The sequence below is a fragment of the Anguilla rostrata genome, chromosome 8 (assembly GCF_018555375.3).
Source record: "Anguilla rostrata isolate EN2019 chromosome 8, ASM1855537v3, whole genome shotgun sequence".
Taxonomy (NCBI): Eukaryota; Metazoa; Chordata; class Actinopteri; order Anguilliformes; family Anguillidae; genus Anguilla; species Anguilla rostrata.
The window spans coordinates 46408985-46424789 of record NC_057940.1 but is presented as its reverse complement, the minus strand read 5'-3'; the positions used below and the strand labels follow the sequence as shown (position 1 = coordinate 46424789).

The following is a 15805-nucleotide window of genomic DNA, read 5'->3' as shown; positions in this document are numbered from 1 at the left end:
AGGGGCAAATTGACTAAATTAGATAATTATTTATTAACTTACTGCATGGATGTACTAATGTTTAAAAATGACTTTAAATTCATTTTTTAAACTAAAAATTACGAGTTAAAAACAGAAACGCATTGTTTTAGTTTCATTAGTAGACGATACACGACAACTATACCGAATATGGAGTTTAGCAGCATCACCATTGTCGCTCTGGTCGTTCATTTAACACGCACCCCCTCCCTGCAGTCTCATCTACAACTACCCCCCACCCATGACATTATGGATAGTATTGTCTATCTTGGTATTTATAAAAATATTCTTTCACCACTCAAAAATCGTATTCTGTCATAGCAACACGATAAACCCGACAATAGCCCTAAGGTATGCCAATACAGCAGGGAAAACGCTGCTCACTGAATAACGAAATAGACAAGAAAAAGTTTTAAAAAATGACACCATGTCATTCTACAGTCAATATCTGGGACTACATACTGAATAAATATAAAACCTTGCCATTGGTTTTACACGTAGAGATGTCCGTTTTGAGTCATACTTTGTCTTGGACAATAAGTTTGTGAAATATATGTGCATTTGTGATGCCTGGGTACCTTCCAAAATAGCTGTGCGTAATACCACGTGTTGTTTATGGCGTTGTCGCCCTTTTTAGTAGAGTCTGGCTTGACTGACAATTCATTTATTCAGTAGGTGAGAGTATAAGCTTTCTAACGATGTATAACATGTCTAATTTTGCTTTTGGAATAGCGTTTTTTAGGTCAGTGTAACCGAAAATTTTCTTATCATCGCATTCACTCTGTGGTAGCAGTAAAAGACGTTGCTCCTAACGAAACGTGGTCAACGATTTTTCGTAATTTCTTGTAAAATACTATTATTATTGAGGACTTCTGGGCATAGCTAAGCCATATATTCAGGGGTGGACAGTAACGAAGTACATTTTTCGAGAATCTGTACTTTACTTGAGTATTTCTTTTTTTGGAAACTTATGACTTTTACTCCACTACATTTGAAAGATAAATATTGTACTTTTGACTCCACTACATTTCTATGAAGGTTGTCGTTACTCGTTACTTTGAAACATAGCTTTGAAGTCAACAGTTGAATATTTTTTTTTTTTTCCTAAAATGCGATTGGTTTTTCTCCTGTGAGGAACACAGCGTGTGGCCAATCACAGTAGCCTACTCCTAATACGCTGTCGGTCAAGTTCAAAGTGCTTGCTTGTTGCACCAGTGGTTGAACAGTTCAATTTGAACTTGGCGGCGGTAATTATGGCGACGGCAGAAGATAAGGATGATTCTTTGCCACCAGAGCACCCATGGCCATATCTCAAGTCCATGTTTGAGATTTGTGAAATTCAAAAAGATTCATATTGTTTTAAATGTTTGCTCTGCTTACCGCGCACGAACTACATCGCTGCATTCAAAAACTTGCTGTCCAACCTGAAAAAGCATGTCGAGGTATGTAAACGTTAGCTAACAGTAGCCCGTTTGCTAATTATGAAGTTGTCTGAGCTTGTAGTGGTTGCAGTTTTTATGCTAGGATTGGTCAGATGAAATTTTATGGAATTTGAGCGAAGGGTCATTCAGGCAATTATGAATATAAACTAATTATGAATATAAACTAATCTGCGTTAGTACTGTAAATTGTACAAACGTCTTGCTTCATTTAAGCCGTTTTTCGAGTCTCTGTGGTGTTCACATCTGGAGTTATAAGGCTTTAAATAGGGTACTGCCTAAATGGGCAAGGATTGGCAAGATTTGCAAGGGGTTAAAGATAACAAAGTAAAAGTTTTGGAGTGGCCATAACAAAGCCCTGACCTGAATTGCATAAAAAATTTGTGGACTGAACTGAAAAAGCGTGTCTGAGCAAGGAGGCCCACAAACCTGAGTGAGTTACACCAGTTCTGTCAAGAGGAATGGGCAAAAATTCCAGCAAAGTATTGTGAGAAGCTTGTGGAAGGCTACCCCAAGCGTTTTTATTTTATTTTATTTAACTTTTATTTACCCAGGGTAGGTTCGCTGGGCACGGATGCTCTTTTGCAGCAACACCCTGCTTCACACTCATACACATTCACACCTGCGAGCTGCCCAGTACAACCACAATCTTTTATTGTTGGCCACTGAGCAGCTCCACTGGAGGGAGAGAACATTTATATAGCCAATTAAATCAGGGGATGATTAGGTGGCAAGTTTTTGCGAGAGCCAGATCTGGGATTTTAGCCAGGATACCGAGGAACCCCCTACTCTTTGCGAATAGTGTCATGGGATCTTTAATGACTACAGTGAGTCAGGACCTCGTCTCATCCTGTAGGAGACGGCATCTCCTACAGAACAGTGTCCCCGTCACTGCACTGGGGCATTGGGGTTTATTTGACCAGAGGGAAGACTGCCCCCTGCTGGCCCACCAACACCACTTACAGGAGCAACTCAGTATTCCCTGGTGGTCTCCCATCCAAGTACTAACCAAGCCCACACTTGCTTAGCTTCAGCCAGTCGGCAGGAGCAGAGTGCGTGGTGGTATGGCTGCTGGTTTGATTCAAGTTAAGCAATTAAAAGGCAATGCCATCAAATACTAAGGAAGTGTCTGTAAACTTTAGACACACTGAAAATCTGATATAGTACGAAAAAGCTGAAATATATCTGTCTCTTAGCTATTATTTTGAAATGACCTCTCATGAAAATAAAGTAGATACCCTAATTGACTTAACACAGGAATTGTATGGTAACATGAAATGTGTGGAGCTGTGAAAATTTGAGTTTGAATGTCTTTAGCCTAGGTGTATGTAAACTTTTGGCAACTGTAGCTAGTTTCTGTAAGTCTGGACCACTGAGGGATGAACTGATTCAGAGACCTGAACTCACAAATAATCAAAAAATTAGAGACAAACTACTACTGTCCCCTAGCGACCTTACAATCAACAAACCTGTGGAAATAGTTCCAAATTGAATCGGTTGCTTAGTTTGCGTCCCAGCTAGCCTACCTCTCCGCCTCTCAGCCCATGCTCAGCGCACAGCAATTAGTGCATTCTTCATGCCCATCCAGCCCTAATTCCCTGGATAACAGCTCTGATGTCAATTATGCCAGGTGGCCGCATACCCCAGTGTGCAGGGCTGCGGTATTGTGGCATCACATCACACACTACTGAGCTCAGAACGGCCTTGCTAAGGGTCAGAAATGCCAGTGCTGTGCGAAACAAAATCATTTTGAAAAGGTTTGCTGCTCCGCCCCGTCGTCTATAGCACACGCTATTGCCAGGCACTTCCTCGGCACTCAGGAAAATCCATCCCCTACGTTGTGACAACAACACTGTGACAACAACAATGGGGCTTCTTTCCATGGGGCTCCCATCCCTTATCCCGCCCTGAGTTCAAAGACCACTCCAGCCAGTTTTCTCGGCCTGAATCCCAGAGATGGCTCCAGTCCTGTCCTTTGCTCCATGGTCATTGACTGCTTCAACTCTGTTCCTCTCCTGCCTATGCCTTGACGCTGACTGGAGCTCCAGATCCATCATCCAGCTCCTGTAAACTGCACTATTCCAAACTATTCCATTTGGTCTTCTGTTATTCCTGTTAGCTTTCACCTCAGCTGTAACCTGCTTAAACCATTTTATTTGATGTCTACTACTTTGATGTCTAACACCAGGCTGCCCAGTAGAAGATGGGTTCCCTCTCTATAACCGGGTTCCTCTCAAGATTTCTTCCCATTGGGGAGTTTTTTCTCGTCCTCCATTTGAGGGTTTTTTCCCCACTGGGAGTTTTTTTTACCATATGTACTTGCCATTTGGGGTTTCAGGCCTGATGTTTGCTCTGTTTGCTTTTTTGCTCTGTCTCTTACCTTGCCACTCTACAAAGTGTCTTTGTGACAGTCAAGGAACTTGCGTGTCTGTGACAACCTCAGAACAGTTAACAGACTGGTCATCTCGGACACGTATCCACTGCCCACGACAGAAGAACTGACCACCCAGTTCCCCAGCTCCACCATATTTTTCCACCTGGACCTCTGCCAGGGCTATCTATAGGTCCCACTACACCCTGAAAGCTGCCGACATTGTGGTACATGACTTGACACCTATTGTCCATGACGAACGCCTTCGCCAGGTGCTAGACATGCTGGTGAACAAGGATTAATTGAGTTTGTGGGGTTACACTTGATGGCTGAGGGTCTTTGGCCACGCCAGTGGAACGTGGAGGTTATACAATGCCTCCTGGAGCCTGCCTGCGCAACTCAAGTGGCCTCTTTTCTGGGAATGAAGGCAAACTACCTGTGTATTTGCCTCTGTGACTCTGTGACTACGGCCCTGCTGTGTGAGCTGTACACCCACCTGCTCAGCCACCTTACAGCGGCTGAAGGCCCAGCTCACATCACCATCTGTGCTTGTACATTTTTACCTCTCGAGCCTCAAGATCCTCACCTCCAGGACGGCTAAGGGGGCAGTAATGTCTTGGCTTCATCAAGGCACCAAGAAGCCCATTGCCTTTGCCTTCTGAGCCCTCAGCTTGGCCTAACAGAAGTACTCCATGGGGGAGCAGGAGGCCCTGACATGTTTTAACGGTTTTGCTCACAACTTCTGGTATGGGGGACAGCCCGCTGAGGTTTCACCACTGGTCTGAGAGGCTCCAATAGTACAACTTCACACTGCAGCATGTGACCTCAGACTTCACAGCTGAGCAGGTCTTATTCCCTGTTGAAAACTTGCGAAAATTTCTAAAAACCTGTTTTCACTTTGTCATTATGGGGTATTGTGTGCAGATTGATGAGAATAAAAATGAATTTAATCCATTTTATAATAAGGCTGTAACGTAACAAAATGTGAAAAAAGTGAAGGGGTCTGAATACTTTCCGAAGGCACTGTACATTCTCTGTCATTTCACATGCTTATTCTTGTGACACATAAACCTTGGATGACCACATTTTCTTCAGATGATAAGATGAAAAACACAGGGCCAAGTTACATTAAATAATTTAGGAAACATTGGGTAGCATTGCTTTGGGTTAGAGCATGTTTAATTTGAAAGTCTTAATTAATGACTTATGTAAATTTTTGTACGTTGAAAACATTTTTTGTTGAGATACAAATCTACAAGACTTGACCTCTGTTTATATAAATCACTCGTGAACATAGCTTACGTATACCAATCTGTAAGCCTGCCAGTTTAAAGCCTAAATTTACTTCCGTCAATTTTAATACTTTATTTTGAATTTTTCTCATAATCAAATTCTTAATTGCATGATACCATACATCCAGATGCCACTGATTGAAAACAGCTGAAAAAAGCCCCATATAATGTTATTTGAATATCAAGAAAGGTGAGTGTATTAACTAATGTCTGTTACTTTATTTTTGTTCTGATTACATCTTACAATAATAATAATGATGTTTATAACACTAATATATGATGTAATATACCAGCAACATAACCAGCAAGAATGAGCTCCTAATCTTCCAGACCACACACATTTACCTTGGCAACTTGGTAGTACTCTGTTCCAGCCAGGTCGGCCATCGTCACCCAAGATGCAGGTAAGAGTAGAGTAGCCTTGGAGCACATATCCTGGCTCACAGTAGAAGGTTACAGTAGAGCCCAGCTTGTAGTCACTCCCCAGCCTGGTTCCATTCATCACACTGCCTGGATCAAAGCATGACTCCCGCAGTTTGGCTTCATGGAAACACAAATATAAGGGTGTCAAAGCAATATGCACACACATGGACACACAGACATACATGACTTCAAAAAGTTTTTATTCCCATTGATTATTTCTTTTCAAACGGTATATAATGGGCTTTTCTTTCTGTCTTATAATAAGCAAATATCTACCAATTCAAAATGAATTAAAGTATTTAGATGTCTTCCAAATTTTATTAAAAAGGAAAACCTGATTCATCCACTTCGTATTAACAACCAAAATTGGGCTAGGTGCATAGCCGCAGGAAGTAGGGGTGCCGAGGGTGCTGCAGCACCCCCGCCCCCAGGTTCAGCACCCCCCCTCCCCCAGGTTCAGCACCCCCCCTCCCCCAGGTTTCCGGGTGTGATGTGGGAGTAAAAAAAACACATTGCATATTGCATATTTATGAGAAATAAATACATTTATTTTAAACACAGACACTGTGTCCCCAAGAGTGAGCAGGACCCCAGCCCGCTATATGCACACCATGGAGACCGAAGTGGTGGCAGCCGAAACAGGAGAACTCAGGTGGAGACGTGAGTTTTATGAAGCTGTGGATATAGTGCAGTCAGAACTGGAGAGGAGATTCGACCAGGACAGCAGGATAGCGGCAAGAAGGGAGGAGACAGTAATTGATGCAGCAAAGGGCCGCACAGCAATGGAACTTGACATACAGTCCCTTCATATTCCCAAGCAGCTGGACACAGGCTGCCTACAGCTCCAACTCAGAATGTTCGGAGACATAACTAAAGATTCCCCATGCAGCACAGGCCCAGAAGTTGCCTCATGTCTCACCAAACTTCACCCAGAAACCAGAAGTCTGTTCAGAGAAGTAGAAAACCCCATAAAGATGTGCCTCTGTCTACCCATATCTGTTGCATCAACAGAGAGAACTTTCTCCGCCCTTCAGTGCCTGAAAACATGGATGCGCAGCACATTGACCCAGAAAAGGCTGACACATCTGACCCTTATGCATGTCCACAGTGACATTCTGGACACCTTGGACGTACATGCCCTGATGAGGGACTTCATCAGCATCACCTCAGAGCGCAAGAGCAATTTTGGAGTCTTGTAAGGTAAGACCGTTTGTTAAGCTGCCACCACCATGCAGAAAAGAAAGTTCTATTGTCAATGCTTTTGTGATGTAGGAATACTGAGTTGAGTGGTGTGATTTTAAAATATCAAATTCCTTATTAGTAATGCAGCAGGATTGTACAATATTCCAGAATTTTGAAAAATAATAACAATAGTTAAAGTAGTAATAATGACAATCTAGTAAGTTGCATACCTTGAAAGGTTTTTTTTTTTAAAGGAGCCTGTTGGGTGTATACATTAGATAAATGAAGTTTTTCTCTTCTCTTCTCTTCTCTGCCTTTTAGCTTGGCCCTCATCAGCACCTCCCCTTCTTCCCCCACCCCTATACCCCACCTTGGAGGCAGGATATGGACGCTGAGTGTCAGCACCTCATCTTCTTCCCTCACCCCATTCCCATTTAATGGGAAAATAATTTTTGCTACAAATTATATAGTCCCCTCCCAGTCCATGGATGTCTGACATCCTACGCACCTCCAGGGCCAGCCTCCGCGCTGCTGAGATCTGACCTCTCAGCCTATCAGTCTCTCCTGACAGAGTTTTCTTCTGCTGTCACTGCCGCTAAGGCAAAATTCTACCAAACCAAAATTCATAACTCTATTCTTTGATGAAAAGATTGCAGACATCCGCAGCTCCTTTGCGCCCTCTGCGCCCTCCGCCCCCTCTGCGCCCTCCGCGCCCTCTGCGCCCTGTTTCTCCACATTTTCTCTCCTCTCAGACTCTGAAGTTTCCCAGCTTCTGCTCACCCACCGCCCTACCACCTGCGCCCTCGACCCTATCCCCTCATCTCTCCTCCAGGCAATCACACCTGACATCCTCCCTTTTGTCACCTCCCTCGTGAACTCCTCCCTATCTTCTGGATGTTTCCCCTCATCCTTCAAGAGGGCCCACATCACCCCGCTACTGAAGAAACCCACACTAGATCCTTCAGTCATTCAGAACTACCGCCCAGTATCTCTCCTCCCTTTCCTATCCAAAACACTTGAACGTGCTGCATCTAACCAACTCTCTGCTTTCTTCTCTCACAACAACCTGCTTGATCCCCACCAGTCTGGCTTCAGGCCTGGCCACTCGACCGAGACTGCACTCCTCTCGGTCAGTGAGTCACTCCATGCCACACGAGCAGCCTCCCTCTCCTCTGTCCTGATTCTTCTAGACCTCTCCGCTGCATTTGACACTGTGGAGCACTCTATCCTCCTGTCCTCCCTGGCAGCAACAGGGATCTGCGGCACAGTCCTTGACTGGATTGAGTCTTACCTCTCTGACCGTTCCTTCCAGGTTGCCTGGGCGGGTAAGGTATCACCACCCCGTCCCCTCGCCACCGGAGTTCCCCAGGGCTCAGTCCTCGGTCCCCTTCTCTTCTCCTTGTACACCAGATCCCTTGGCCCTGTAATATCTGCCCATGGCTTGTCCTATCACTCCTATGCCGACGACACGCAACTCTTTCTCTCCTTCTCTCCATCGGACACACAGGTCCCTGCCCGCATCTCCGCTTGCCTGAGGGACATACAGAGCTGGATGGACAATCACCACCTGAAGCTCAACCTGGGAAAGACGGAGCTAATCTTTATTCCTGCTCCATCCTCTCCCCTCCTCGACTTTTCCATTTCCCTAGGGGACACCTTAGTGACATCATCAGCCTGTGCCAAGAATCTTGGAGTGGTGATGGACAACAGGCTGTCCCTCTCCAAGAACATCGCAGCAGTAAGCCGGGCATGTAGATTTTTCCTGTATAACATCCGCAGAATCCGCCCCTTTCTCACCACCTACTCAACCCAGCTCCTGGTCCAAGCAATGGTTCTATCCCGCCTGGACTACTGCAGCTCTCTTCTGGCTGGACTACCGGCATCTGCCACCAGACCCCTGCAACTCATTCAGAATGCTGCGGCTCGTCTGGTCTTCAACCTCCCCAGACACTCCCACGTCACTCCCCTGCTCACTACCCTCCACTGGCTGCCTGTTATAGCTCGCATCAAATTTAAAACATTGGTCCTAGCATACCAGGCAGTCAAGGGATCAGCCCCAGCATACCTCCACAAGATATTCAAACCCTACATGCCAGCCAGATCCCTCCGTTCTGCTACCTCAGGACGCCTAGCACCTCCCCCTCTTCGCACCTGCACTTCCAGAACACGTCTCCTGTCTGTTCTGGCCCCACGATGGTGGAATGACCTCCCTGTGGAGGTCAGAACAGCTGAGACACTGACCCATTTCAAACGACGACTGAAGACTCACCTCTTCAGGCTGCACCTCTCCCCATCCCTCCCTACCCCCCTGTAAATGACTGTAAGCTTAGGGTTGTAACAGTCACTACTGTTTCGTAGGTGACTTAGGTGCATTAACTGTCTTAACTACTGCTTGTATTTTTTCCATAGATTGCGTTGTTGCCGTTCTCGTTGTGTTAGTGTTAATCAGTTTAACCTTCAGGGTCCAAGTTGAACTATGCGGTTGTTCCCTGCACTTGGACCGGTACTTCTCTCTAGGGGTTTCGTCATACTTGTTCCTGGTTATGGTTATACACTTTGTTGTACGTCGCTCTGGATAAGAGCGTCTGCCAAATGCCTGTAATGTAATGTAATGTAATGTACTTAATAGTTTTACACTGTCAGATTAGGCTACTCTGTCTGTATAAACTGGCTACAACCTACCGTAGCAGATGTGATGGATGGGAGGGACAACAGAGAAAAAAAAGATAGCTACTTCGACACTGTTTATGTTTGCTATTTCAGCAGGTTAACACACTTCTGCCAAGCTGAACAACCATGCGCTCTGATTGGCTGTCATTCCCTACATTCACTCACAATCTCACGATGCGATTCAATTATTATTATTATTTAAAAAAATACAAATTCATATATTATTTCATTATGGCAGTCTTTCCTATTCTGTATGTTATCAAAAAAGGGCAGTGTGTTTTAAACCCACCCCACCCCACAGACAGTTGTTGCGACATGCACTTGCTTTGATTTTATTATGTTTATAAAATCCATGTTCATATGGAAATATGTTTTGACTGTTCTTTGTGAATAAAATCACATTGGTCAGTTTTGACCAGAAACACAATATATGTCATTATGTGGTAACCTACTGTTTTGAAACCACCATTTGAAATAGTGCTTTCAAAACAGTATCCTGGCTTAACTGATCATATAATAATAATATAATACAAATTTTAAAGCTTATTTTTGTTCTTTTTTAAGAAGTAAATTAGGATAGTATTTCTTTAACATCAGGATCTTTGTTTACATTGGAAAGAACAAGCGTGGCTACAAACTGTGTTGTTGAACTTGTTGAAGTTTTGACCTCTTGAACATCCGCAAAAAACTTGCGCGAGCTTGCTGCTGTTACAGTGGACTTGTGCTAAGCTTCTGTAATTCATCCATGGGTGCTACGCACGCAGTTTAGCTAACGTTAGTTACTCTTATACATGATGGCAAAACGCCCAAAATCCACGGAACATTTATTTATAAAAAAACAAAACAAAAAGGTGAAACCGGGAACCCCCGCCGGTGATGCAATAGCAGCTGTTGTCAGTAACGTTACATCTACTTCAGTCCAAAAATTAGCAACAATACAACGCCATCGTCAATGCTACTTCAAGCACAGAGGATAGCAGCACAGCCAACGTTAGCTGCAATGATTCTGCAGACTACCATGACAGACACGCATCTCAAACCAGGCAATCCTTCAGATTGAAAAGGCCCATATACGATCAACATCAAAAGTAATTAAAAAGTATGCAGCAACCAAGAAGGAAACTCCAGTTTACCATCTAATGGTGGTTTGGATGTTTTGTTATTCCTTGGCTTTGAGTTTCTATTTAGTCATATTTTAGACCTGCGATACTATTGTACATGGTTGTACAATGTTGTATGGAGCCTCCTACAGTACAGCCTCCGACCCTTTACTGCGCTGTTATGCTGATATTTTTTATCGTGATGATCTGACTTCAGACTTGGCCACCCCTGACTGATTTTGCTAAAATCGCCTATGGTTACAGACACTGTATGCAGTGAGCTAGCTATCTAGCTAAATCACCAGTAGCCTACACATCTCTGATTGATTGACCATCAGTGTAGTCGATGTTCTTCCCCTGTGGTTCATATTGCTAATACGTGAGCTAACCACGGACAGCCTACCTAGCTCACTGGCAAGCTGATATGCTAGCTAAGCATATTCGTTTTGCTGAGAAACATAAATTGAAGATAACTGAACATAATTGTATTATTAATGTCATACATATAACGTGATTACATGACACAGTACAGTCACAGATGGAAATTAAACTCCGTAAACATTTGATAATATATTTTAAAACATAACGGCAGACAGTCAGCTAGCCTCAAGTTCGTTCTGCAATCGTTCGTTCAGGTTGATGGGCTTTTCCGCACCGGACTGTCAATCACAGAATAAAATGTCAATAAAAATCACAGAACCGCTTAACTCTATGGTTTTGGTTCCAAATCGACAACATGGCCGCGCCCGCCATTGAGCTTCAAAATGGGTTTTAGAGACCCACGGAGAATCAATGGGTGACACTCACAGTAGCTTTGTCCATATTATTTACAGTCTCTGCCACAAACGCACGTCACAAACATTTTCATGTAAGCAATCAGTAAATTGGCTATCGTTCTCATCCACCTGCCTCATTTGAGTTATTATTGTACTTTAATTTTTGTGCACAGCATTATAGCACTCGTGGCTGAGTGTGCTGGCTCCAGATGTCAGAAGGCACGGTTTCAGGGTTTCATCTTTAGGGTGAAAAAATTCAGCTTGCAGTTAGATTTAATTATAATTATAAGCCTACGTTGTAATATAAATAATCACTTTGATTATTTATTTTACTTAAACTATTCCATCTCCTACATAACCTATACTTCATAGTAACTTTAGGCGTTTCTCTATTTGTAATATTCAAATTAATCCTACCCACCGTCACCTTGAAGCCATACATCAGTAATGTCATCTGTGATGAAGTGAAGACAAAAATCACAGTTGCACAGTAGCTCAAATTGTGTGTTCCTAAGTGATTTAACCACCGCATCTAACAACCTATTGTCACTGGCATCACACATAACTTGTATGTGTATCGAGTGGTACCCTTTCATACACACAAGTGTGTTCGTTTTCAGTTGGTGCCCTGATGGGAATTTGTAAACCATCAATTGCAACAAGGACTTTTTGGAGACCGAAGTGCAAGTTTCAGACCTTGATGCCTGTGTTGGGGCTGTATGAAATCAGTATTTAAAATATGTTGTTGCTTTACAGACACATCTGGCTGGAGGGATAGCTTATTCCATTGCATTGTCTGACAACCCAGATAAAGCTGTCATTTGCAAGGAAGCTGTAGGTTGTTTAGAGCTGACAACCCTTACAAATTTAGAAAAATATGCCTGAAGTAAACCCTCTGAACTAAATCCCTGAGAGTGTAGGCTACTTAAAGCTCACTTTCTTTTTACTTTCCAGAATTAAATGGTTTTTTAAATAATTAAAATATACCACTTTTGGATGCAGATGTTAGAATAAATAGTATAGGCTATGTATTCCAGGAAATTAATCTTATACCTGTCAATCCTGTCACTGCCAGACATTGAGATATACCAGAACTGGAGACAGCTTCCGCTTACCGGTTCCATGGATTCCTATAGGAGCTGCTCAATGGGGCATGAAGCCAATCTTTGTCTGACTATTTAGTTTGACTATGGGCTCCTGGCATCAGTGTGTGCGCACTGGGTATCTAAACATGAAGGATCACAGTAAATGCAGAGCAATGACGTTAACCCACAGGGGTGTGCTCCGAAAAAGCTTTCAAATACTCTGATGAGCTGTGACTTTCATGGCTAGCAACAGGATTTTATGGAAGAAAACAAGTGATTAATTGTGACAAGGCCATTTCTAATGTGGTTTCTAACATTAACATTAAAGTAATAAATTAGGCAGTCAATGTTTTCGTAGAAGAATTCGGAAAATCTTGACTGTACATTACATTAGCTAGTTAACTATATATGTAGTCCCTACTTTTGGAAAAGCTAGCTGGTACGCAAGCTAGCAAGACTGAAATGCACTGAGAAGTTGTGGTTTGCTAGCTAACTCAATAATTATTATGTTTCACAAGCTAGCTATCGAGCCGTCTAACTAACTAACCCCAGCCAGCTAGCCAGAGAGTAGAACAGTTGTAATGTAGCTTGCTAACGTTTCCGAACAATACAATACAAATTTAGTGGCACTCGACTGTAAAGTATTATATCTAGCTAGCAGGGTAGCCACAAATTCTGACTGGTTGAAATCCCACAGTCAAGTGTGCACTTTCCATTCTGTGTCATGGTAGCTTTCTGCAACTAGCTACTGCTGTTTAAAGTACATAGACAAGTGACTTCCATAATAAATAAAAATGTGGTCGGTAACTCGGTAATTTGATTGTAGTACGGATGCTCCCTATGGTTCCTCGCTATTCCTAGCCAATTTTACCCTGATCTCAAGCAAAATGCATCGTGAAAAGCATTTTCAGACAGGAATAGCTAATATAATTCACTTGATTTATCTGCTTGCTCTGTCTTGAATGCCTGCATGAGAGAAAGCAAAAGACTTCATCAATATCAAGTTTTATTTTTTTTTCAAATGGAAACATGTAATGTGCTTTATATTTTTGGCTATGTATATAAAGAATGTATAGTAATAAAATAAGAGCTTGTCACCACCTGACATATTGGCTAGTTTGCATTGTTTAAGGGAAAAAGTATAATATGGGCAAAGACAACCTTTTGATACGATTTTTTGTACTGTAATGTTGTCAGTCATACTATCCTGAACTCTGGTACTGACATAGCTAATCTAAGCAGTACAAGGTAAAAAATTATTCAAAATGTTATTGTCTAGTGCTTATAAATGTGCCCCTTCATTTAAAAACCATCCCAGTCAATTGTGCTTTATATTTGTGTGTTTTCTATCATGAAATAAATGCTAAGAGATGGCAAATCCACTGAAAAAATTATCATTTGTATCCTTGAGTAGTAGTATGATGAGTAGTAGCCTACAATTAAAAGGGGACTGCGAAGTGACTTCAATTATAGCGGTATTGTACAAACTCCCGTAGCCACTGACGTGATGGTCGGTCTATTACAGCAGTGATTCTCAAACTAGGTCTTGGGGGCCCCTGTGTATGCTAGTTTTCCTTCCAACCACAACTGCAATCCCAGAATTTTAGCAACCTGTAATTTTTCTTGATTAGGTGCCAGAGTGGGTATCGGCTTTTGTTTCAACCAAGCAATAACACACCTGATTCTACTAATCAAGATGCTTAGCAAAGACTCTAGTGGTTAATTAGTAAAACCAGGTGTGTTACTGCTTGGTTGAAACAAAAGCCGACGCCAACACTGTCCTTTTTGAATAAGATTGGGGACCCCTGCTCTAAAACATGAAAGCACCTAATCAAGAAAAATTAACAGCTTGTTAAAATTCACGATTGCAATTGTGGTTGGAATAAAAACCAGAATACACATGGGCCCCCAGGACGAGAACCACTGTATTACAGAACACAGGCAAATTTTTGTGCTTTCTTAGCCAAGAAATAATAAATAAATGGATAAAACACAAAAATTACATAAACTCTTGATAAATTAGGCTTATATATTTTATATTCATACAATTGTCGTCTTTGTAATTAACATGTTTATCATCTTCAACGTGACCACTTCACATTAATCGGCACAATAGCATCGTCTTAAAAAGAATTTAATTTAAGAAATTAAATATAGCTATTCAAATTTTTTTCAAATTCAAATTTAAATTTATATTTATGTTGGCCTACTTGTTTTTCATATGTGATTACTCGTTTTCATCATTAACACTATCATCATGCAAAGACAGAAATACTACAACTAATAACATTTTTCATGATAGTAGTGTAACAATGTTTAACTATACACAGGAGCTTGGAGCCTTTTGACTCCCTGACCACGGGACAGGGTGGGTGGGGCTACACAGATAAAAGCAGGGTAGAGGTAATATTACTGCAGGAATATTGCAAAAGCTCTGATACGCTTGTCATCTTACGTTTAAAACTATATTTTTACTCTGAATTTGACATTTAGGGCTGTACTTTCAAGCCGGCACATGGTGTGCTGCGAGCTGTCGCACTGGTGAAATGGTATTTTTGTCATAGTTTTTGACACACCTGAGCTGGCTGTTTGGTAATCTCCTGACTCGCCGTGTACTAAAGTAGGAGGAGAGTCACTGCTGGGGGTGTGTCAGTAAAAATAAATAAAACGCAGCCCATCATCGGGCGGATTGCAGAAAAGTGCCAAACTCTCTGTGCTGTATAGGTATGGGGCATGCCACCCTGCCAAGGCTTAACTTGCCATCCCAATTAGGATATGTTAATGGTGCTTCATCCCCAGTATACAAATGTCTTTGTGAGACTACATGTAGATTCTTGGGATAATGGATCCTGTAATCTTGATTTCTTTTCAATTATTCATATGACAGATATTGACAGATACGTACCCAGATGGCCAAATATTTGACTTGGTGTAGCAGAGGCATTCAGTTGTAAGAATTTAATGTGTTATTATTCTCCTATTTTTTTGAGGACCGTCAACAAAATCAGATAGCAATCAAATAATTTGACTTCTTATTAAATATATGCCAACCAGCCAAGCTACACCATGGCGGGGCATGCCCCATACCTATACAGCACCGAGAGTTTGGCACAGAAATAACCGCAACAGCCACAGACTCTCAGCCCTTGTCCACACAATAAATCCCCAAACTATGAGGATTTTGCATCTTCTTCTTCTTCTTCTTCTTCTTCTTCTTCTTCTTCTTCTTCTTCTTCTTCTTCTTCTTCTTCTTCTTCTTCTTCTTCTTCTTCTTCTTCTTCTTCTTCTTCTTCTTCTTCTTCTTCTTCTTCTTCTTCTTCTTCTTCTTCTTCTTCTTCTTCTTCTTCTTCTTCTTCTTCTTCTTCTTCTTCTTCTTCTTCTTCTTCTTCTTCTTCTTCCTTCCCAGAAATGCTCTGACCCCTTGACTCGGGTGCTGGTTCCTTGTGTGT

At 42.2% G+C, this 15805-nt stretch overlaps 1 protein-coding gene across 6 annotated transcripts in view; it reads right to left on the bottom strand.

Moving 5' to 3' along the window:
- csmd3b (CUB and Sushi multiple domains 3b) overlaps positions 1-15805 on the bottom strand; it is a 919486-nt gene that overhangs the window by 404804 nt on the left and 498877 nt on the right. For all 6 annotated transcript variants that reach the window (XM_064348440.1, XM_064348441.1, XM_064348442.1 and 3 more), the window contains one exon: positions 5466-5660. In XM_064348440.1, coding sequence (XP_064204510.1) covers positions 5466-5660 — 195 coding nt within the window. The remainder of the gene's footprint in view (positions 1-5465; positions 5661-15805) is intronic.